This window comes from Passer domesticus, chromosome 28, assembly GCF_036417665.1.
Source record: "Passer domesticus isolate bPasDom1 chromosome 28, bPasDom1.hap1, whole genome shotgun sequence".
NCBI lineage: Eukaryota > Metazoa > Chordata > Aves > Passeriformes > Passeridae > Passer > Passer domesticus.
In genome coordinates this window covers 5230860-5254162 of record NC_087501.1, presented here as the reverse complement: position 1 = coordinate 5254162, position 23303 = coordinate 5230860, and the positions used below count along the sequence as shown (strand labels likewise).

At 48.7% G+C, this 23303-nt stretch overlaps 1 protein-coding gene across 1 annotated transcript in view; it reads right to left on the bottom strand.

Moving 5' to 3' along the window:
- The window catches only part of LOC135286973 (zinc finger protein 420-like), a 35999-nt gene extending 26380 nt beyond the window's left edge, over nucleotides 1-9619 (bottom strand). Inside the window, exons 1-2 of the mRNA XM_064400227.1 lie at nucleotides 9613-9619; nucleotides 8365-9019 (exon numbers count right to left, since the gene is read on the bottom strand). Coding sequence (XP_064256297.1) covers nucleotides 8365-9019; nucleotides 9613-9619 — 662 coding nt within the window. The remainder of the gene's footprint in view (nucleotides 1-8364; nucleotides 9020-9612) is intronic.
- Between the last annotated feature and the right edge of the window lie 13684 nt (nucleotides 9620-23303).

The following is a 23303-nucleotide window of genomic DNA, read 5'->3' as shown; positions in this document are numbered from 1 at the left end:
TCGGCTTAGGTCGTTCAACTCATAGCGTGTACAGCATTTGTCTATTGACAAACAACCTTTATAACATTTAAGCACATCTACTAAAAAAATGTCAGATTTAATAGTTTCCTGCTTGCAGCTGACTCATAGTGTGATTTGAACTTTTTATTTAAATCCAGTGTGTGTGTGCACAGTGTGTTTCTTGGTATTTGCTTTAGTTTTTCAAATATGTTGTTAAGTGAAAAATGTTCTGCTGTACAAGCCCAAGATGCTGAACACAGTAAGCTACTGTCAGTCTTAAAATACATACTAACTTTTCAACTGTTACATTGCATAAAGAGGTATTTAGAGGCTGTTTAAAAGCAGATTATCTATCTAATAGTTCATAATAAATCCTGTAGCAACAGTATCATTTTCATGCAAATTTGAACTGAATGCCTTTTAAAAATATACTCCTTTTGCCTAATACACTTACTACAAAGGTAATAAGTTCAGGAACTAATTGTTACTGAGCTGTGCAGTTTTCAATATACATCAACTTCAATTTAGGGAACATATTGGGTCAGATTCAGCTGTGTCACAAGTAGAGAGATGTCAGAACATTCTGTAATTAGTATTTCCTGCCTTTGCACAACACTGAGCAGATGGTCATATTTTAAAGAGATTTCAGTACAGTGGCCATAAGTTCTTTGTCACTAATGGTGCCGTATAATTGAAGTGTCTTAGGTCAGGATCTGCTTTCAAAAACGGTGCAAAATCACAACTTCCATGGACTTTTACTAGAAATTTGGGATAAATCACATCTGAAAATAAGTCCTTAAATTAAATCAGTGGTCTCCAGTGCCTTTTTTTTTTTTTTTTACATTAATAACATTTGATCTTGAAATGCCACCTCATGTGTCAGGGCTCAGCCCCAGGCAGATTTTTCATTAAATAGGAAAATAATGCTGAGAGGACAAACTCTGGAACCTAAAAGAAATTCAAGCCATCAGTTGTGCAAATAAACTGGAGTCATAATCTAGCCTTCAGAGAGACCTGGGGTCCCCCTGCTCAGTTTCTTAAACTACAGACAGGATCAAGTAGGGGAGAAAAGTTCTGCTGTGTAGGCATTAGCCTGCTACAACTGAAGTCTATTGAACAGAAATAGCAATTTCTGAATTGGCACTAAGTTAAAGAAAAAAGAAAAGTGAGCTAAATTTTATATTTTCAAATGCTCAGTATATCTCTAAAAGTATGATCCTAAATGGATTATCCATGGGACAATCTATGCAGAGCCAGGAGTTGGATTCCATGATCCTTGTGGGCCCCTTCCAACTCAGAATATTCTACAATAAGAAATTGTTCCATGAAAATTTGGAAACTGAATTTCTCTACTTAGTTGTGACATTTTACTTCTGATGCAGAACTCCTGTGGTTGTGGTCTTCACTGAACCAGCGAACACAGAAAACACACAGGGGAGGCCACAGCAGCCTTGTGTGACAACTGGTGCTAAATGTAAAATTTCCAGGGACAGCAGAACAATTCTCTCCCTGCACTGACTCAGCACCACCTTTTCTTTCAACACTGACAGCAATTACTGGGAATTAGTGTCAAGTGGCCTAGGGCTGCGGGACAGACAGATATCCCACAAGAGTATGGTAAGAGAAGGCCTCCAGGTGAAAGCAGCTTGAGATTTGGAGCCAACAAGTGCTGACCTACTCAAGGAAGATGGATCAAGTACAAATCCCTGTCGTGCTCAGCCCTCTTGAATATACAACCATTCAATATTAATTTTCCATTTTTTTTTCACAGCTGGCATTCCAACCCCCTGCTTCTATTTCTGGCTGCATAACTTTGCATCCTGCATTCCCCATGTATAAAGAACAGGATTCTTGTGTACAACTATATTTTTTCCTCCAGCAATGCATAAAGGACTGGGTGTCCACATATATGTAAAGCCTATGTGCGAGCATTCACCCACATTAACATTTTTGAGTTGTCAGTGGCTAGGTCTGTGTGCAAGAAATCATAAGACAGATTGAGACACAACAGGTAATCATACAACAGGTTGAGTCCCATCTGAAAACTGAATCAATCATGTGCTGTCAGCAGAGATTAGCTCACAAAGAGTTGAGTCTTACAACATATTATTGATTTAAAGGCCATGCTGGTAAAGCAAATGGTGTAAATTAAGCCATTTCTCACCACAGCATTATATCCTTTAAATGTCTAACAGAGGAGCAAGCAAACAAAAAACATGGCCAAAATGTCAGGTCTGTAATTCAGTGACCAAAACCAAGGGGACTGGGATTCTTGGGGCAACTCACCTTACACACCTCAGAGATACTATCTGGGGCTTTTTTTACCTGCCAGCTCAGGGTTTTTTGCATCCAAATAGCACCTTGCAGTTGGCACAATTTCTTCTTTCTGAAGAGCAGAGAAAAAAGTCTTTTGAATTGTGCTTCTCTGTCTGCTCAGGGGATCTGAGGAAGCAGGAGAACAGATGGGCAAAGTAGCACGTGCAAAAGCACCTCTAAACCCAGCAAGTCACTCAACGGAAGATCTAAAAGGGACCCTTCAGCTGTCATTTTCCCAGTGGTATCACATAACATTTTTGGGCCAGGGTTTTTATTTTGTTGGTGGTTTTTTTTGAACAGGCATTTTAATATATTAAGCTGAAAACGATAATGTCTGTGGAACTTTTGGTATTGACAGCATTCAGTTAGTCCAAGAAACCAACAAGCTCTGTCCACTGGGCCACAAATCCAGGAAAGGGCTGACTTCAGAACTGCCCAATTCTGCTATACAGAAATCACTACAACGAGCATGGGGAGGGTACAGCTGAGTTCTGTTCTCACCATGGCATTTTATCTCCTGAGTCTGGGCAGGTCCTCACAACAAAAAGGAATTACATCCTAGCAGCATTTACCACCCACAGACCCTGACAGATTTGGCAGGACGTACGGTGATTCAGTACACAGAGGGTGGATTAAAAATAGTGACGTTGTGGCTAAGTTGCCTCCACTGTGTCTCTAAACACTGACAGCCTCAAAGCAGCCACTTACAACACTTGAAAACTAGCTGTGCTATTAGAATTGTGTGTCCACACACCAAGTTAATGAAATTTCTCCTGGACATGAAGGCAGCGAGGCCAGAAAAAAGACAATCTGGCCAAAAATCCTGATTGCACAGTTACTGAACAAAACCACTACTTCCTACTCCATGCATTTCAGCTTTAAAAGAGAATGAGTCAAGAAGGAGAGTGGAGAGAGCAACACAGCACAAACTCAGTAGCATCACTGCACCCCAAGATATACTAAAATGGATAGAGAAGTGCTCAAATACATAGAGAGACTGTTCTACTTCCACTGTCTGCAATCAGTATGTTTGTTCTGGGATAAAACAAACAAACACCCATAATTAATACTGAAGGAATGCTGGACTGTGTCTCATATACTTGAGCAACTGATCAAGAAATAATTTATCCCTGTGCAAGTCTTGCCCTTGTAAGTCTGCCAAGGTCAGTGTCACCTTAGGTTATCATCTGTTGGAAGTGCTGGCTAAGTTAAACTGCCTAGAGCAAGCTTTAAACTTACATACCCAACTTCTTTGACAAAATGTCTGTGCCTTACTTTATCTGAATTTGCAATCCCCTGATAATGCAAGGCACATACTTCCCCTGTGCTCCTTATTCTCTGTCCTTATTTCTCTTTTTGGCTCAGCTAAGTCTTCCCTATGTAGCCCCAAACAAACCAAATGAACACAGTCAAGTTCAATAAGAGAGGCAAGAGTGAAACTACCATTACAATTAGGGAAAAAAGGTAAGTTTTACATAAAGCTCTGAATAATATATCCCTTGACAATTTTCCCCATTTAGCACATCCCTGTCTTGTTTTTCTGACTCTTTTTTTTGTATTTCTGATCAAGAAAAACGGCTTAAAAGTCTGCATGAAGGCATTTTTTAAAAGCTAGTTGATCTAGATGGCAGAGAGACCAGATGATCTGGAGAAGGCTGAATGGGAGCCAAATTACAAAAAGAGACTAAACATTTTTTAATTGCCTTGTAGCTTCCCAGAGAATCTCCCAGAAAAGGCACTAGTCCACCTGTTCATTATATTTTCAGGTAAGTACTTTTAAAAATAAGTCAGAGGAAGAGATAAATATAGACTGACAAGGATGTAAGGGAGAAAGAAGGAGTGGTCTTCAGACACTGAAAGGAGAGGTTGTACAACAAACCAGAAGGATCAGAATCATCTTGTGTTCTAGAAAAAAAAACAGGTTTTGTTGTTGATTTGTTCCCCCGGTGTGCCTGAAGTGTCCAGTCAGGAGCAGAGTGACTCTTCCCATAGAACTTTGTGGGGCTGTCCCTTAATATTAAATCTGGTTTTTGCTGATCCTTTGCCTGGGATTTTTTCAGTGCTCTCAAGCCCTCGTTCATAACAGGGTGAAGGAGCCCTGGCCCTGGGGGACATGGGGACGCTGCAGGGGGGTCCCTGTCCCCCTGTCCCACCCCCCAAGGCCCCGGGCCCCCGTCCCCGTGCCGGGCTCTGGGGTCAATCTCGTGGAACATCCTCTGGGGGAGGCTGCGGCGCCGGGGGCGGAGGGACCCGGGGGGACAGGGGACCCCGCTGTGCACGAGCAGCATTGGACTGCTCTGGGGGAACTGTGAGGGGGGCTGGGGCAGAGTGACCTCCCCAGTGACCTCAGCCCCGTGATGTCACACAGACATCTCTGTGATGTCACACAGCATTGTGTGATGTCACAGAGCCCCCTATGATGTCACACAGCACCCTTGTGATGTCACAGAGCCAACTCTGAGATGTCACCCTGGAATGTCATGCAGCTGCTATGTGATGTCACAGAAGACTCTGTGATGTCACAAAGTCACCATGTCATGTCACAGTCCGTTCTGTGATGTCACAGCCTGCTCTGTGATGTCATAGCCTGCTCTATATTACACAGCCACCTAGTGATGTCACAACCCCTCTGTGATATCACAGAGCCACCCTCTATGATGGCAGGATCTTCTTTATTGCCTCATACTGTACTCCATGATGTCACAGACAGCTTTGTGATGTCACAACCCCTTCACTTTAGACACAAAAACCTCTCTGATGTCATATCAACATTATGCAATATCACAGAACACATCTTGACCCCACAGCCCACTCTATGTCGCCATAAAGTCATGCCATGATGTCACAGCCTGTGCTGTGATGTCACACAGTCCCCTCTATGATACTGTAGCTGCTCAGTGACCTCACACAACAAACTCTGTGATGTCATAGCCCAACCTGTGACCTCACACAGCCCACTCTGTGCTGTCACACAGCCCCTTGCTGACATCACAGCTGCTCTGTGCCTCTGGGACACAGCCACAGAGGTGCCGCTGTGACACAGCCCCCTCTGGGACATCCCCCAGCCCCTGCCAGTGCTGAGCCCCTGTCAGCTCTGTCTGTGCCATGCTGGTGTCCCTGAGCTGCCCTGGCAGTGCCCCAGCCCTGCTGGGCTGTGCCCCGGAGCTGCTCCTGGCCAGAGCTGTCTCTCTGCAGCGCTGCCCTTGCCAGGAGCTGCCTCTGGGCCAGGAGCCCGGCCCAGCTCAGCAGCACAGACACAGCACCAGGACTTTAATGACCCTCTGGGGCTTTGGTGCTCTTTGCATCAGACTCAGTCCCTCAGAGTGTGCTCAGAGAACTTCTCAGGGACTCAAAAAGAGAGTGAAACACTGAAGTTTCTCATACTTTAAACCGATCCTTCTGAGGGACAGGACTGAGAAAGTGTCCCCAGGTTGAAGCCAGAGAACAATATTGGAGGCGTAGATGACAGGTGGGGAGAAGCGAGGAAAAGATGTCTCTCATGCTGAGCAAATCTGCGCCTCTGTCCCTGCAGGCTGTCGTCATTCCCCGGCTGCCCCACCTGGCTGGCCACTTCCTTTGCTGACAGCTCTGCCTCCTGCCTGCCTCTGCCTACCCACACAAAGCCTTGGGCTGCTCCAGGCTCCTTCTGGGGTATGTGTTGCACCACAGCCCTGGCCTGGCAGGGAAATGCTTTTCTCCTGGTGTCCAGTCTGGGCCTCCTCAACTGCCCTTAGCACTATTATTTCTTCTTCAGGCTCATTCCCACTATGAAGAAAAGCTCCAGCCTCTCTGAAACCACCCTTCACTCCCTCCCGGACTACTCCTGTTCTGTCCTCAGTCTCCTGCCAGTGAGCCCAGAGCCTGCAGCCTCCTCCCGCTGGTTATGTGATGAGGCCTCCAAACCCCATCTTGGGAGACTTTTGGGTCCTCTCCAAGGTCTGTGAAAATAGAAGAATAGTGGTCAAAATTATTTTCTCCCAAATCTTGCAGTGACAGGACAAGGCTCAATATCTCTGAAGTGAATGAGGGTGGATTTACATTTTTAGAAGGAGGAAATATTTTACAATTATGAGAGTGCACAAAACTGCAACTGAGTTCTTCCACACAATTTGATTCCCCATCTCAGGAATTATCCAAAAGCAGGAGCTTTGTGCAATCTGACACAGTGAAACCCTCTCATCCCCAAGCACAGAATTCCTGTTGTGTGGGTTCTCTGATGTGCTGGGTGCCCTCACAACGCTTCTGGCCAGAATGTCTGCTGAGGGCAGCCAGGCTGCTGCAGGGGCAGTGACCTCCCAGCCATCACCATGGCAGCCCTGTCCCCTGGGCCTGGCTCTCCCCTTTTCTCTGCCCCTGCCTTGTCTCTGCTGGCATGAAGAGTTTTCTCATTCATATCTTGTCCCCAAGGTGCTGGGGCCAATGGCTTCCCAGGCAGGCTCCTGGAGCAGAAGTGGCTTTTCAGAGCCCAGGCAGAAATGAGCCCTGAGGCAGCAGCTCTGCAGTGCTGGCCACCAGGCCGGGCTGCCAAGGGAGGCTTCTGGCCATGCCCTGCAAGCAGCTGCTGCTGCCAAGGTGCCTTTGGTGCCTCAGGCTCTGCCTGGCACAGCTCCCAGCACGGCACTCTGCCCTTGTGCCCGAGCCCTTCCCTGTGCTGGGGCTGGCCTGGGGCTTTTCCTGCAGCAGGACCTGCCCTGCTCCTGGCACAGGAAAGGCAGTTCCTGCTGGAGCAGGAGGCTCTGCCTGCAATGGGCTCCCACAACTCCAGCAAGGCCCTGTTGACTTCTAAACTGCTTCCTAGAGCAGAATATTCTAATAATTGTTATAGAACCTATACTGTGGAGTAAATAACTCTGGTTAAGTTCTTTCTTCTAATCATGATCAGAATCAATCAGAGCCATATTTATATAAATATATCTGGTATTCCATCACTAATCCTGTGGGACAAATTGCATTAAGGTTCAATTCCACCTCTACAATCTCTACACCTTTGACAAAGTCTGGGGCTGGGATTCAATCCAGCTGCTTCCAGTCTCCTCCCTCTGAAGGAATTTTAGAAGTCTAGGGGCCCTGCAGGATTTTGATGGTGGCTGTTGGGTGTCATTTCTCCACCTCATGACTCAGCAGGAGTTTCTCCAATAAAGAAATAAAGCTTTTGCCTGAAGCTCCCACTGTGCCCATGACTGGAGCCCCTGTGAGTCTCTGGGACATCCCGGCTCTTTGGCAGCCTGGGGACTCCTGGGATGTCACCGTGGAGCCCCTGTGAGTGCCTGTGACAGACAAGTGCCTTTGCAGCCCAAGGTGCCCTGGGATGTCACCATGGAATGGCTGTGACTGCCTCTGAGCACAGGGCTCTTTACCATCCCCAGAAACCCCTGGAAGGTGTCCATGGAGCCCCTGTCTCTGCCTGTGACATTCCAGCTCTTGAACAGCCTGGAGACTCTTGGAAAGTCCCCATGGAACCCCTCTGAGGGCCTGTGACAAATCTGATCCTTAGAAGGCAACCAGGGCTGGGATGCTTGGTTTCCACAAGGCAGGGCTCAGTAATGGGATTCCCCAATTTCCTGCTCCCCCCTAAAACCATGCTGCCTATTGCTGCCCTCCTGCCTCCCATGGAAAGCACAGAAGGCAAAGATCCTGGGCTAGGATAGGAACAATTTATTGGGAACAGCAACAATATTCATAACAAAAGGGACAAGAGAAATGGAAAACTACAACTCAGCTGACTGTCTCTTCCCGGACAATTTCCTCCTGCCTGGAAAGAACACCCTTCTCCTCGAGGGGAGAGAGAGACTCCCTTTCCTGCCCCTGGCAATGACTTGAGGTGGGAGTGAATGGAACATCACGGCCATGGCCACAACCTCATGTTATTCGATTCCACATCATGTCCTTGGCAGGGGCAGGAAAAGGTGCAGGTGTCTTCCCAGCACAGATCACAGGCAAAATGTATCACCAGGGCTCTTCCCCACGTGGGTTCTTTAAAGAGGGATGAAGCTGGAGCAGTGCATGAAGCTCTTCCTGCAGTTGGGGCATTAGCAGGGCTTCCCTTACCGGTGGCTCCGTTGGTGTCTGGTCAAGTGAGAGCTCTGGGTGAAGCTCTTCCCACACTGGGGACACTCGTAGGGCCTCTCCCTGGTGTGGATGTGCTGGTGCCTGACGAGGTTTGAGTTTTGCTTGAAGCCCTTCCCGCAGTCGGGGCAGCAGAAAGGCTTTTCCTCGGTGTGGATCCGCTCATGCAGGAGGAGATGGGAACTGGTCTGAAACCTCTTCCCACACTGGGGGCACTTGTAGGGCCGCTCCCCAGTGTGGATGCACCGGTGCCTGACAAGGTGGGAGTTGCGCTTGAAGCCCTTCCTGCAGTCGGGGCAGCGAAAGGGCCTCTCCTCTGTGTGAATCCGCTCATGCTGGAGGAGGTTGGAGCTGCTCTGAAACCTCTTCCCACACTGGGCACACTCATAGGGCCTCTCCCCAGTGTGGATGCGTTGGTGGGTCACAAGGGTGGATCTGTAGCTGAAGCCCTTCCCACACTCCCCACACTCATAGGCCCATTCCCCAGTGTGGATCAGGGTGCTGCTCTTGCTGAAGCTCTTCCCACACTCCAAGCACTTGTAGGGCTTCTCCCCATCATGAAGCTGCTCATGGACTACCAGCTCCGACCTCTGGCTGAAGCTCTCTGTCCACCCTCCTGGCACAGGGTGGGTCTTTCCTCCTCAGAGCACCCTGGACGGGGTTTGCAGCCCCTCATCCTGTGGGATCTCTGGCGCTTTCCCTCCCCATTGGATTCCTGTGCCCTGGAGCTGCTCAAAATGGCCTCTTCCACGAGATTCTGCCATGGGGATTTGTCCTCCCTGGTCTCCATCCTCAGCTCCTTGTCTGGGGGAGGAAGGACAAGGAGAGGATGGGGTTTGCCTCCACGCCACAGGGCAGCCAGGGGCCATGCTGGGCTGGGAGATGGAGCAGGAGTGAGGGGGAAAGGGGCACTGACTTCCTCCTCACCTGCCTGGGTGTCCTGGGGCATCCTCCTTGCAGCCTCCTCCTCCATCCAGCCAAGGTTTGGGGACGGGAAATCCTGGTTTGTGGGAAACAAGGGGTGAGCATGTTGGGTTTGATGGTGCCGCTGCCCAAGTGCAGCTGGAGAAGTCACTGCCCCCTTCAGCCTCGGGGGGCCCGGACCCCGCCCATCCCCAGCCTCCCCCTCCCCTCCGGCTCCGGGCGCTCTCCCCACTCCGGGGCTCCCGCGTTCCCCCCGGCTCTCCCGGGGATCCCCAAACCCAACATCGCTCCTCTGCCTGCCGGTACCAGCCATCGCCTCGTGGGACCCCCCCAAGATCCCTGCGGGGCCATTTCCGGCTCAGCTTTGGGGTCCTGCGAGATCCAAACATCCCCTGCCCTGCCAAACAACCCTGCCGGAGCCCCCCGATGGATTTGGGGCGAGCTCCCCTCCCCGCTCACCGGCGGTTCCGGGGCGATGCCGGCGGAGCCGGGGCAGCCGCGGCCCGAGCAGGGGAACTGCGTGGGGTTGGTGCTGCTGCTCCTCCCGCTGCTCCTCCGTCCCTCCTCTTCCTGCTCCTGCTCCTTTCCTCCCGATCCTCTCCTTCCCTTTCCTCTTCCTCCTCCCCTCTCCCTCCTCTCCCTCCCGCTCCTGCTCCGCTCCCAGCCCGGCCCGGGCGGTGCCGACACTCAAAAGCAGCCGCGCTCTGCCCGGGGGGTTCCGAAGCGGCCCCGCCTGCCCGGCACTGAGAGCGATACTGGGAGCACTGGGAGCGATGGAGAGAGCAGCGGGCAGGAGCTGGGAGCGCTGTCCCAGCCAGCCCCGCTCTTACTGGGAGCGCTAGGAGCGATGGAGAGAGCAGCGGGCAGGGACTGGGAGCGCTGTCCCTGCCAGCCCCGCTCTTACTGGGAGCGCTGGTGAGAGCAGCGGGCAGGAACTGGGAGCGCTCTCCCGGCCAGCCCCGCTCTTACTGGGAGCGCTGGGAACGATGGTGAGAGCAGCGGGCAGGAACTGGGAGCGCTGTCCCTGCCAGCCCCGCTCTTACTGGGAGCGAACTGGGAGCGAACTGGGAGCAAACAGCGCCCGGACGTGGCTGCAGCCGGCGGGGGGTGGGGCCAGCACAAAGGGCGTGGTTATGCAAATGCAGGAGCGATCGCGCGCTGGGATTGGTGGGCGGGAGAAGCGCGGGGTTTCCTCGATCACGTGAGGGCTGGGGCGGGGGGCCGGAGCGATGGCGGGGACAGGGAATGGGAATGGGAACCAGGAATGGGGACAGGATCGGGAATGGGGACACCGAATGGGAACCGGGAATGTTATGAATAGAAAGTTGTATTTTTTTTGAGTTTCAGAGTTAGAAACAAGTCAGATCTCTTTGGTTTCGCTGCCGGAGAGGGGCTCCTTAAATTACCCGTTAATGGCCAGTGATTAACCATTGTCCCCCTGATGCTGGCCACTTGCCAAGAAGACACCAGGACAAACTCTCCAAGGTAAAGAGAATAGGCAGTGACATCAGAGCCAGTATGCAGATGAGAAATGCATTGCGCCCTGAATTTTTACAGTTTTACAGTTTTTACAAGAAAAACCCCTAAAATCACGAGCCAACAAGTGACTTAAGTGACGTCTAAGGATGGGAGCATAGTCCCGTACCTGCTTAGACCCTTTTTGCTTCTCACCCTAACCTCAAAAGATACTGATTAAAGAGACACCCCGGGTTGTTAAACAAACAAGCCAGGGATCTGTGACTCTCCTGTGAGGACAGAATCCCCAGCTCTGCCTGCAGACCAGCGGACAAAGCTGCATCATCCTCCTCCTCCGTGCCACGCCTGGGAGCAGCAGCGGCATGGGCGCAACCCGTCGATTTCTCCCCACCTGAGCTGATTCTTCTTAATAAAGGCATTAAAAAGGAGAAAGATCTCCTGCCCATTTATTTCATCTTGGGGGACTCGTCCGGGATAACCACGCCTGAAGAGGACACCAGGACTGGGACGGCCGCCCACCCTGGACCTGCAGGACAGCTGGCTATCGGGACCAGAGAAGATCGGCTTGGGACAGTGACACGGAGCAGCGCCGGATAGGTGAGAATATCCGGCGGTGGGAGAGGGAGGCGAGCGAGTGTGTGTGAGTGAGACGAGGGCCGGCAGCTCGGCCCCTCGAAGCGAGTGAGGACCCCTCAGTACCGCAGTTCCACACCCCCACGAGGGGGCCGGCTGGGAACAGGGGGAAGCGACTGGAACTGGTGATTGAGGCGCCTCCAAAGGGGTAAAGAGGACCCCTCTCCGGGCGTGCGGAGGAAATACTGTGTGAGTGGCACGCACCCCAAAGGCCCTGATACAGGTCCTAACGAAGGAAGTTAGGATTTAGGATATCAGGCAGTTTTGCCCTGACAAAGGAGGTCAGGCACCCCTCAGAAGCCAGGGCTTCGAGGTTTGGCTGTTTGAGCCTTGGCAAAGGAGGCCAGGACCTCGAGGATTTTTTTTGTGTTTTGTTTGTTTGTTGAGTTTTGGCAAGAGAAGGCCAAGGTCTCAACAAAGTCCTGACGAAAAGGGTCAGAGAAATTGGAGTTTTGGCAGGAGGTCGAGACTTCTTAAATAAGATATATTTCCTTTAGAGAAAAAGGCATCTTTGTGATTTGTTTTGAGGCAGAAAAAATGGGAGGGTGCGGTACTAAGAAAAGTGGCCAAAGACTGAAGAATATACCTCCCCACAGTCCCCTAGTGAACTATTAGAGAAATGGGACTCTATAGAAGCCACAGAAGGACTAGATAAAGTTAAGATGATTCATTACTGTTCAGAAGTGTGGCCAGAATTAGAGGTGCAAGGAGGATGGCCGTGGTGTGGGACGAAAGACAAGTGGATGTGTCAACAGCTGCGTAACTATCTGACGGCTCGAGAAGATAACGATCCCGAGCAATTATTATATGTAGCTTGTTGGTTGAATGCTATAAAGAATGAAGGAGTGCAAATTTGTAAAGTGCAGAGCAAGAAAGAAGGGAATGAAAGAGGAGATGCTGGAATTAAAGAAATTGGTAAAAGGTGGGACCCCCTAGACTACTTGCCTCCTGATGCCCCTCCACCTTATAATCCTCTCCTTCGAGCACCTCAAATAGCAGATCCAGCTCTTCTCCCAGCTGCCATGGGGGCCATTCCCTCACCATCCCCTTCGACTCCTTTAGCTGCTTCTGCACCACCACTAGTGCCTACTTCACCTGCTGCATGCTCCACCCCTTCACCAGCTCCACCTAACATGCACCCAAGCTCTTCCCCCTCTCCTACTGCGGTCCCTCCACCTCCTCCTAACTGGGACACAAATGCTTCCTTATCTAGTAACCTCTTATCACCAGGTACAGCCGTTAGCCTACAGCAGGTCCAGGTTAATGCTAATACCCCTCAAGTGAACAATCCTGTATCTGAAGATGGGCCATACTGTGGTACCCGATCCAAGACCTCCACAGTAGAGAGACTTTTTCCCCTTAGAGAAGTTCCTATGGGAGGAGTAGCAGGAGGTGTTAGTTTTGTAAATGCTCCTCTAACTGCTTCTGAGGTAAGAGGATTCAAGAAGGAGTTAGGGAATTTAGTTGAAGACCCCGTGGGCATTGCTAACCAAGTGGATCAGTTCTTAGGTCCAAATTTCTACACTTGGGGGGAGGTGAATTCCATTCGAAATATATTATTTTCCCCAGAAGAGTCCTGAATGATTAGGGCTGCAAGCATAAGAATTTGGGAAAAAGATAATCATCCAGGGCCCCAAGTGCCATCAGGTGAAGAAAAATTGCCACTAGTGGATCCCAATTGGAACCCTAACCAGGAGGAAGGGAGGAAAGCCATGATGGAGTACAGGTCTTTGATAATTCGGGGGATCAGAGAATCAATTCCCAAAGGAACTAATACAAAACTGGCATTTGAGGGTATACAGGAGAAAGATGAAACTCCTGCCACTTGGCTTAATCGCCTGAGGCGGAACTTTCAATTGTACTCCAGAACAGACCTGGACACCAGAGAGGGTGAAATGCTACTAAAATTCCATTTTGTTACTAAATCTTGGCCTGATATACGGAGAAAACTGGAAAAGATTGAGGATTGGCAAGAAAAAGACATTAATGAGTTATTGAGGGAAGCATTGAAAGTGTATTTAAGGAGGGAAGAAGAAAAAGCAAAGGCCAAAGCTAGGATCATGCTTGCTATAGCTAGAGAAAGTGTGGGAGCAAACAACTCTTTCCTGCAGTCCAAGGCTACAAAAGAGTGGGGGGGTCCACCACCAGGAGCAGGCAAGGATAGGCCAGTACTGTCAGGGACAGGAGGCATGGAGAGGCCTCGAGTCCCTTTGAGTGAAAGCCGCTGCTATTACTGTGGAGCAACTGGACCCCCCCCGCCCCCCCGACTGTTTAGCCTAAAGTTGTGAAACCTTTGCTAGCTAATCAAGATAGCAAAGGAAGCAGCTTTAAGACCAGAGGATCTGGTAAAAGTTTTTTTAAGCAGAAACCACACCCGAGTAGGGAAAAAGAAAAAAGAACTCATATTTTGTGAAATTTAAGGTTACATCAAGGGATATGGGGGAGTGGTTAACATCAGACGGATGGGTGTTTCTAAACAAAGCACTTGCTGGGATGGTGCTAACAGAACTACAGAAATTAACCCACTGGGGAGTCCAAGGACTATGTGATTATTTCCTAAGAAATAACCTGTGCATAGGTGTATATGACCTAGCAAAAGCAATCACAAAAGGGTGTTTAATTTGCCAAAAAGTAACAAAAATGAATTGGCTAAAGTGTATGCCCCTAGCGCTCTTGCGCATCAGATCAAGACCTCGGTCTGATATAGGGATTTCACCTTATGAAATGATGTTTGGACTGCCATTCTTGTTAACACCCTATAGCACAGGAGACTGTTTGGAAGGAGAAGAAGCTACAAGGAAATATTTAGAAGTAATTGGAAGAACCCTAGAAGGACTTAGAAAAAGAGGATACCTCCCCCAAACCTCCCCTCTTGATACAAAAGCACACGACATCAACCCAGGAGATTGGGTTTTAATAAAATCCTGGAATTATAGACCATTAATGCCTAAATTTGAAGGCCCCTTTCAGGTACTCCTCATCGCTAATTCGGCGGTGCGAACCCGAGAAAAAGGTTGGACCCACATTACGAGAATTAAAGGACCACTCTCACCCCCGAGCATTGGACAAGATTCTTCAGTGTCTCCCTCTGGTATTGTACCAGATTCTACACCACCCTCACACTCTAACTCAGGACAGGATTCAACCGCATCAGGAGTTAATTCAGCTGAATATTATAAAAGGACCAAATGACTTAAAATGGACATTCAAAAAGACTGATGAACTGCATAAGAAAAAAAAGTTTAGAATCATAACATGTCTTAAAGTGTTTTAAGAAATTTGTAAAAGTTAAAAATTGTTAATAAGTAATTCTGGTTAAGTCGTCCCAACTTAGTACCAAAGACCCCAGGTTAATCTTCTCCAGAGTGCTCCCCTAGGAGAGACCAAATTAGCAGGGACAGATCAAGAGAGGTTTAACCAGAGGAGCAAGAGACTCTAAAGAGCTTGGAGACTTCTTCTCAGTAAAATCCTCAAGAGGCAAGGCCGGGTGGGCAGGCTGTGCAAGATGACCCATACCGGACTCTTGGGAAGGGTAGTAGTGCTGGCTCTGATTGCTGGTGGTGCTCTGGAGAGCCCAGGAGAGCTGTGCAATGAGTACTACCAACCTCTCTGTGAGAAAGAAGTAAGTTCCTTGCTGAGAGTCCACAACAATTGTGTTAACCTCTCCCAATTGATCTTTTATCAAGAGAATAAGAAAATATATTGGATGGCCCAGAACACCGCCACCTTTAGGCAGCCACTCCTGGGAGAGCACCCTGTAGGAGAAACCTGGTGGTGCTTTGAACGTGATGCTACTGAAGCAAACCTGGTAAATCTGATCAAAGGAAAAAGTATTTCTAAATATTGGGAGGGCAGGACAAAAACTAATCTCTTTCAGGAAACCCCTAAAAAACACCTGTTTTGGGTCAATAGTACCACAACATCCACTGAATTGCCAAGAGACTGGTCTAGTGGTAGCATCATTGGAATTATAAAACAAACTGTCTTTATAATACACAAAGAATCTGGATCAAGTTTAAGAGTTCCTATATATGAGGATTTAAGAAAAACAAAACTGAAGAATCAATATATGTTAAACAAAATTTTGAAACTACAATCAGAATTAGAAGTAATATCTAATCAGACCGCATTAACTCTTAATCATATTAATGACCAACTCAACCAAACCAAAACAGTAATTTATCAAATCAAATTATTGTAGCAGTCATTAGAAACACTTTAAACAAAATAAAAAACCTAGCATATTTAAGAAATCAAAGGACTCCTACACTTGATTCCAGTTGGTGGGATAATCTATGGACTTTCAAAAAAAGTTGGAAAACTATAACCTTCACTGTGAGTACACTTGTTAGTCTGTTCTTATTTCCCTGTTTAACAAAAATAGTGACATCTGCTGTACAGAATAACCTAAGGATCTCTAAAGAAATTAACCTGAAAAAAACCAAAAAAGGTAATGAAGTTTGGTAAATATGATCACCAGAGTGCTCAGGAAATGTATAATCAATACAAAAAATATAGGAAATTCTATGTTAATGAGCCAAAAATTATAAGTTGATGCAAGCTTAAGCTTAAGCATGATCAAAGAAAAAAAGGGGGGGACTGTTATGAATAGAAAGTTGTATTTTTTCTTTTTGAGTTTCAGAGTTAGAAACAAGTCAGATCTCTTTGGTTTCGCTGCCGGAGAGGGGCTCCTTAAATTACCCGTTAATGGCCGGTGATTAACTATTGTTTCCCTGATGCTGGCCGCTTGCCAAGAAGACACCAGGACAGACCCTCCAAGGTAAAGAGAATAGGCAGTGACATCAGAGCCAGTATGCAGATGAGAAATGCATTGCGCCCTGAATTTTTACAGTTTTACAGTTTTTACAAGAAAAACCCCTAAAATCACGAGCCAACAAGTGACTTAAGTGACGTCTAAGGATTGGAACGTAGTCTCGTACCTGCTTAGACCCTTTTTGTTTCTCACCCTAACCTGAAAAGATACTGATTAAAGAGACACCCCGGGTTGTTAAACAAACAAGCCAGGAATCTACGACTCTCCTGTGAGGACAGAATCCCCAGCTCTGCCTGCAGACCAGCGGACAAAACTGCGTCATCCTCCTTCTTTGTGCCACACCTGGGAGCAACGGCGGCGTGGGCGCGACCCGTCGATTTCTCCCCACCTGAGCTGATTCTTCTTAATAAAGGCATTAAAAAGGAGAAAGATCTCCTGCCCATTTATTTCAGTGAGTATTGACAAAACATCTCAGGCCCATATGAAGCAGTGAGAAGGAAAAAGTTGAATTCCAAAAGTGCAAGATTCCTGGAGGATTTTATTTCTTTTTCCTTCTCTTCGACCATGAGCCCTTCAGGAGTAATGACAGGTTGAGGGACTTGAAAGCACACCTCCCAGGAGAAACTCCCTGGAGCTGCTTCTGGGACTTGTGTGCAGGAGGTCACAGGGAGACCCTTCACCGGCTATTGCTGTCAGCAATGGGGGCAGAGAGGAATCTTACTCAGTCCCACTGGGCCAGTGGCCCAAGGCACCTAAATCTCTACACTCAAAACTTCTGCCATCCTGCTTCTGCCTTCAGCCTACAAATCATCTCGTTCCAGAGCTTTCTCTCTTCCCTCAAGATTTCCTTTGCTGCTCCATGGAGCAGCAGGCAAAACAAGGAAACAGCACAGACCTGCTGCAGCTGGAGCACTGCTGCAGACCAAGGCCAAGAAGAGGCTGCTCTCAAATCTTTATCCTCTCACTGCTCTGGAGTACCCTTTGGCTCTTTGGGCTCTCGGGGCTCAGAGGCACTGCCAAAACACGCTTCTAACCTACCTTAATGCCAAGAGGGACACAGAGTGAACAGGGCCTTTCTTACCAGTCATTGCTGCGGAGCAAGGAGAGAGCCTTCAGCAAGGACTGCTGTGGATCTGAAGAGGCTCTGTCTTTCTGCCCATGCCCACGGAGTGGCTCCTCTTAGTGCTCGGCACCAGCAGCCGTCTGCGAGGTCACTGCAAGGAGAGGGTCGGCCATGGGCGCTGCAGCCCGGGCAAGGCACCCTGCCATGGAGCGGCCTGCAGCCCATCTCCCAGCCAGGGTTCCATGTGGTACCAACTGGCACTGGCTCAGAGACTTCCCTGCTCTCTGGCTCCTGGGGCTCCTTGCTTTCTCCCAGCCCCCCAGCTGGGCACAGCTCCAGGCTAAACCTGACAATTGCCCCCGCAGCCCCAGCTCCCCAAGGCCACAGGTGCCACGGCCAGCGGCAGGTTCCTGCGGCCGCAGAGCTCCCGCTCCCTGCCAGACAGCGCTGACCAGCAGCACTCGCTACCCAGGAGGGAACCCCTCAGTGCCCCTCTTGTCTCAGCACCCTGATTTCCCCGGCCCTGAGGACAGGGGCACTCTGCAGCTCCCTGAGGAGAGACCTGCAGCTGCCGAGACAGCTCCAAGCCAAGCCTGAACAACCCAGCCCTGCTGGGCCCAGCTCAATCCCCACGGAGCAGCTACCAGGGAACAGCCATACCTGACCCTTCCCACCTGACAGCGCCTCTGTTCCCATTGACTGCAAATATTCTAGACAGCAGGCAGCTGACTGCACATACATTTTAGCTTACTGTTGGGAAGGGAGGACTTTATGCATTTTGTTCTTTCCAAGCATCATCAATCTTTACTCTTTCAGAGGTACACACTACCTGTATTTCAAAGATGCTGAGGTGAAATTTATTTCTCATCTAATGGATGTGTTTGCAAAGTCAGCCATTTCTGAGCTTTCTCTTGTGGAAAAATGCAATTCTCAGACTAGACAGTTGATTAAAAAACCCTTCCACATGCACTCTGAGGATAAAAATATGCAAATACAGATCCACATTGTTGCCAGATGTACTCTCTTGTTAATCAATTGACCTGGGTTTGCCTTAATAAAATCTTTTGGTAAGGGAAAAAATTTACAAGGTATGAGAAAAATCCTATGATAAATGCATTTCTTATGAAAGCCGTTCGTCATCAAAGCACTGTCAATCAAAAATTTCATGTTGTGCACTCAAAAGCTCATTTTTTAATGTGTGGAAGAAAACATTTGAGCTGTCTAAAATGATGGAGTATAAATATTGCACAGAATCTAGATTAAGTGCTCTAGACTCTGTAGGGTTTTTGCGTTACCTTGCATGCTCTCACAAAATATGGAGGAACCATAACATCAAAAATATTCAGACTGGAGCTAATCTGGACGTCACTGAGGTACCCCAGCCACTGACACCAGTGATGTCACTGCAGAAGTATGTAGACATACACATCTGGATTCAGTATGAATGGAGAGCCACCTAAGGCTAGTTCTGGTCAATTCTGAACATGGAAGTAACATCACTAGAAAAGAGCATTCCAAGTATCATTCCTAGCTCCCTTCTTCTTATCTCACCCTACTTGGGATCACAGCACAGGCAGGCTACCCACAAAAGACAGACAGCAGCCACTAGGCCCTATCTGCTGTGTATTTCCTGCAGGCAGCAAACAGCCTGGGAGCAGCAGGCAGCCCCTCCTGGCTGTCATCTGCTGCACATGGCAGCTGTATTTGCTGGGTGACACATGAGGCACTGCTTGTTCCCTCTTGGCACTGCAGGCTGTGGGATGGCAGCAGCGAGGAGCCTTTGGGCACTTCTGGGAGCAGAAGCACAACTGCACCAAGCCACTGACTGCCCTGCAGAGACAGCCCTTGCTGGGATAGCAGAAATCTGGCTGCAGAGCCGGACTGCAGCACAAGCAGAGGGCCAGATGGTGAGTGAACAACAGATGGTGGTGGTTCTCGTAGGTGCACGGTGAGCACACCCTGCAGACTGCCCTGCAGCTCATCCCTGCAGTCACAGCTGCCTCCTGGCACCAGTGCTGTAGTTTTGACTATCAGGATGGGCAAAAGCCAGAGCTTAGGCCTTCACACTACTTTATTCAGCTCAACTTTCCAATGGATCTCTAAGAATCAACTGCTCCAGTACTACCAAGCCAGAGTAACTCAAAAGTAGATTCATTCTCAGGACAGACTATGGACCCAAGATTCCAGCTGTGCTGGTTGAGGCAGGAGGCAGTTTGTGCTCCTTGTGCAAGGAAAATCCCATGTGGAAAAAGCTGCCACGGTGCAGGCTTACCTGAGGAGCTGCATGGGAAGCTGCCATGCCCATGGATGATGGGCCTATTGGGCAGTAAGGACACACTGTCCTGCTTCCTCAAGACCTTCTTCTTCAAGGCACTTCCAGGGTGTTTCTCTGCACTCTAAAAGCTGTGCCATTGACAGGTGGTAGGCTAAAGCCTGCAGAGACCGAAGAGGAGCTTGTAAGTGGAGGGTGCTGGACATGCTGATGATGGAAAGGGCCAGAAATCTTGCCAGAGTTGGGTAACATCTCTTTGGTATCCCAAAAAAACTTCAAGTATAACAATGGCGAACTAACATGGGACAGTGATCACAAAATCACAGAATCCTAGAAGGGTTTGGGTTGGAAAATGCCTTTAAGCACCATCTCATCCAACCCCTGTGAGAAGGGACATCTTCATCCTGATCAGGTTCCTCAGAGCCCCATGTAAGCTGGCCTTCAACACCTTCAAGGATGGACCAACAACAGCTTCTCTGGGCAAATCCTTCCAGTTTTCATCCCCTTCATTATAAAAAAAAATCCCTAATATTTAATCTAAATCTACCCTCTTCTAACTTCAAACCAAATTGCAGTGATGCTTCCCTTAAGAAACAAGAAAACCCAGTATTGCTTTGCTTTTGTTTTCCTGTTCCAGACACTGGCAGGGGAAATTACCAAAAGAAAGTGCAGATAACCTTGCATGCTGCCCTCGGGCTGAGTGCTGCCTCCTGAGGGCCCTGCTGCCGCCCTCGGGCAGCGCTCACAGCCCTGCTGGCAGAGCCCCGGCCGGGATTCAGTCGGGAACGCTGCTTGCTCCCAGGGCTACAACAGAAGCACTGCCTGGGGGCTTCAGCACAGCTCTACAGCGCCAGCTCCTCAGCAGGGAGTGGCTGGAGAAGGATCTCTGGTGTTTTCATGAGAAGGAGTTGCACTTTGTTTCTTCCAGGTTGCACCCTGGTTGAAAAGCATTCTTTTGAATTCACCTTGCCTGAAGACTGCTCTCCAGGAGAGAGTCTGAAGTTCCAGTGTACTTTGCAAGACAGAATTTTCTACTCTGAAAGACTTTAGAGGTGAAGGGGGGAAGCTGATATTCTGTTACTGACTCAGTGAGGCCATGACACTTCATGCCTCTGTATTTTTCTTTGAGGAACAGAATTAAATCCCAAGATTCCACTCGAATGCAAGCTGAACAGCTCCCCAGTCTGATTGCAACACTGTGCAAAGGGCAAGCAAGTGGTCAAAAAGGACCACCACAAGTGTAGCCACCACTTACTTGCTTCAGCTTCATCCCCGGGCTCAACTGTCTCCGGAAGAGGCTGCAAGGGTGTTTTCCTTTGCCTCTTTTTCTTTATCTCTCTCCCTAAAAGCTCTGCGTTCTTCCACTCTAAGTTCTTTTGAGCCAACATGCACAATGCAGCACGGATCTAGGTGCAATGGAAATGCATCATAGACTGTAAGCAGAGACACACAAACCAGACACAACATCTCATCAGGAGCACAGAGTCCCTAGAGTGCCATAGGCTTCAATGCAGCTCCATACACATTGCAATCGTTTCTGAGGAATGTCTCCCATCCTCACCTTGGCAATTACACACAGTGAGGTGGAACAGTTCAGTGCCACAACCTTACACTGCTCCAACTGCAGCCTATGTCAGGAAGCCCTGCTTGAAGCATGAAGGTCATAGGAGTGCTCCAAGACAGAGGAAGAGCTGACACGGCCAGTGAGCAGGCAGTTCAGTTCCTACAGGCCGTGGCAGGAGAATAAAAACCATGTGCAGTACCCAGCAAGGAGGGGTAATTAGCTGTTGCTTAACACTCATGGCCAGGAATTGCAGCTGTTTCTCACTTCCTGGCTTCTGAAGGACTCTGAAGGACTTGGTCTCTGACACCAGGAGACCAAAAGGAGTCATGTGAAAACAAGTTGCAGAAACACTGCTGTTAATGAGCAGAAAACTTGAGAATGAGAGGGCTGTGAGATACAGCCAGAAAGGTAACCAGGAACAATCAAACTCTCCCATTTTCTTTTGCAGCCTTGCTTACAGCCAACATTATAATTTTTGCTTCTCTGCTTCCGAGATGCACTTTGCCCATGTTCACTGATGCGTAGCTTGCTCTGTCATTCAGAGCTTCTCTAAAACAGTCTTTGCACATAAAGAATGCTTCTGACATGACCTTAGAACCATCTCCAAACCAGGCACCTTGGCACCACTGGAACCAGCCAAGCAATTGCTCTCTAGCTGTCAAATATATTCCCAAGGAAACCCACACTGCCCAGGAGAGGAAGATTATGATTTTCAGTGACATTTTGGGCCAAGCACTAAACAGCCACTAGAAAGGAAATCTGCTCATCCCTGTCCTTATCCCTTACCTTTCCAAAGCCGTCCCGCAGGTCTGTGTCACTCATAAGACCAGGACTGGTGGGATGATCCATCTCCTTGGCCTGGCTCAGTGGGAGGCCTGGAAATGGAAGCAAAGGTTCCTGTAAATCTCTGGCAGACGTCAAGCCCCCAAAAACACAATGCTGGGCAACGGACAAGACAGGTTCCAGATTGCAGAGCCCTCATAAGACAGAGATTGTGATTGAGAGCAGCAAGGTGCAATGCCTAGACCCTCTCGCAAGGGATGGGCTACTGACAGCAGACATGACATTGCTCTGCTGGCCAGCAGACTGAAACCTGCTGCATGATGAAGGCCCCAGAACCTGGATGCTGGAGAGCCTCTGTGTCTGATAGAGAAGGGCAGAGATGGAGATTGCTCTTGACAGCGATTCTTATCTGCTCTTATTCATGCTGATTTTAGTAAACATCTTCTTTTGGTTCCTAAAAGTCACAGGTTCTAATACCTGGATGCATTTAGATCAACATTTTCTTCTCTTTGTTGGAATATTTTAGAGGACATGCAAAGAAAATTCTAGGCTTGCAGGAGTGATACCCAAACATCAGCTGTGTTCTTGACACCAGATAATTCATTTTCCCCAAGGATTTTCCTTCTGAACTGTGTGAGACTGGGCCACTTTCAGGCCAGCCTGACTAAAGGTTGATTTTCTAATTGTAAGTAGAACAATGGAGCTCATTCTGAAATACTCTCCAACAGAGCTGTTAGAACTAAGAGAACTAATTCTTTACATGTCTTCACAAGGATAAATTCATATGGCAACCAAGCAGTTTGAGAGGAATCCCTGTCCTAAAACTGGATTCCTTCACGCTGTAGAATGATTCAGTCAGCAATAAAAGTGAGACAGCTAAGGATTAATGGGATAGGTCATTTCTAGTCCACAATTAGTCCAGAAAAAATGTCACCTTACTTACTGAGCACTATTTCTCTCTAGCTGCACTAAGCATTCCAGCTGCCTATCAGCACTTAAAGAGTCATTCCAAAGGAGCCGTAGACAGGATTTGGCAGAACTAACCCTGAGCAAAGGGACCAGGGCATCTGATCCCTTCTTCTGCATTAGCAGAATTATTTCTTCAAGTCTCATGTTTCCTATCGTGACACACCCAGAGATGGCAAAGGAACAACAACAGTGTCATTGAGGCTTTCAGCTTGAAAGCACTGGCTGACCCAGATGCACCAGAGACTGCATGTTGTCTGGCACAATCCCACTTGTCAGGGATCAGGCAAGGTAGGGAGGGAGGACAAGGCAAAGACATCTCCTCCCCCAGCCTCAGCCTGCAACACTGACACAGGCAGAGAGCGCCAGGGAAGAGATTTGTCATGGTGAACTTGCCATAGGTGGCTTTGGGCTTGTGCTGTCAGAGGATGACAGACCTTGCATAGGATGCATCCATTTGGAAGGC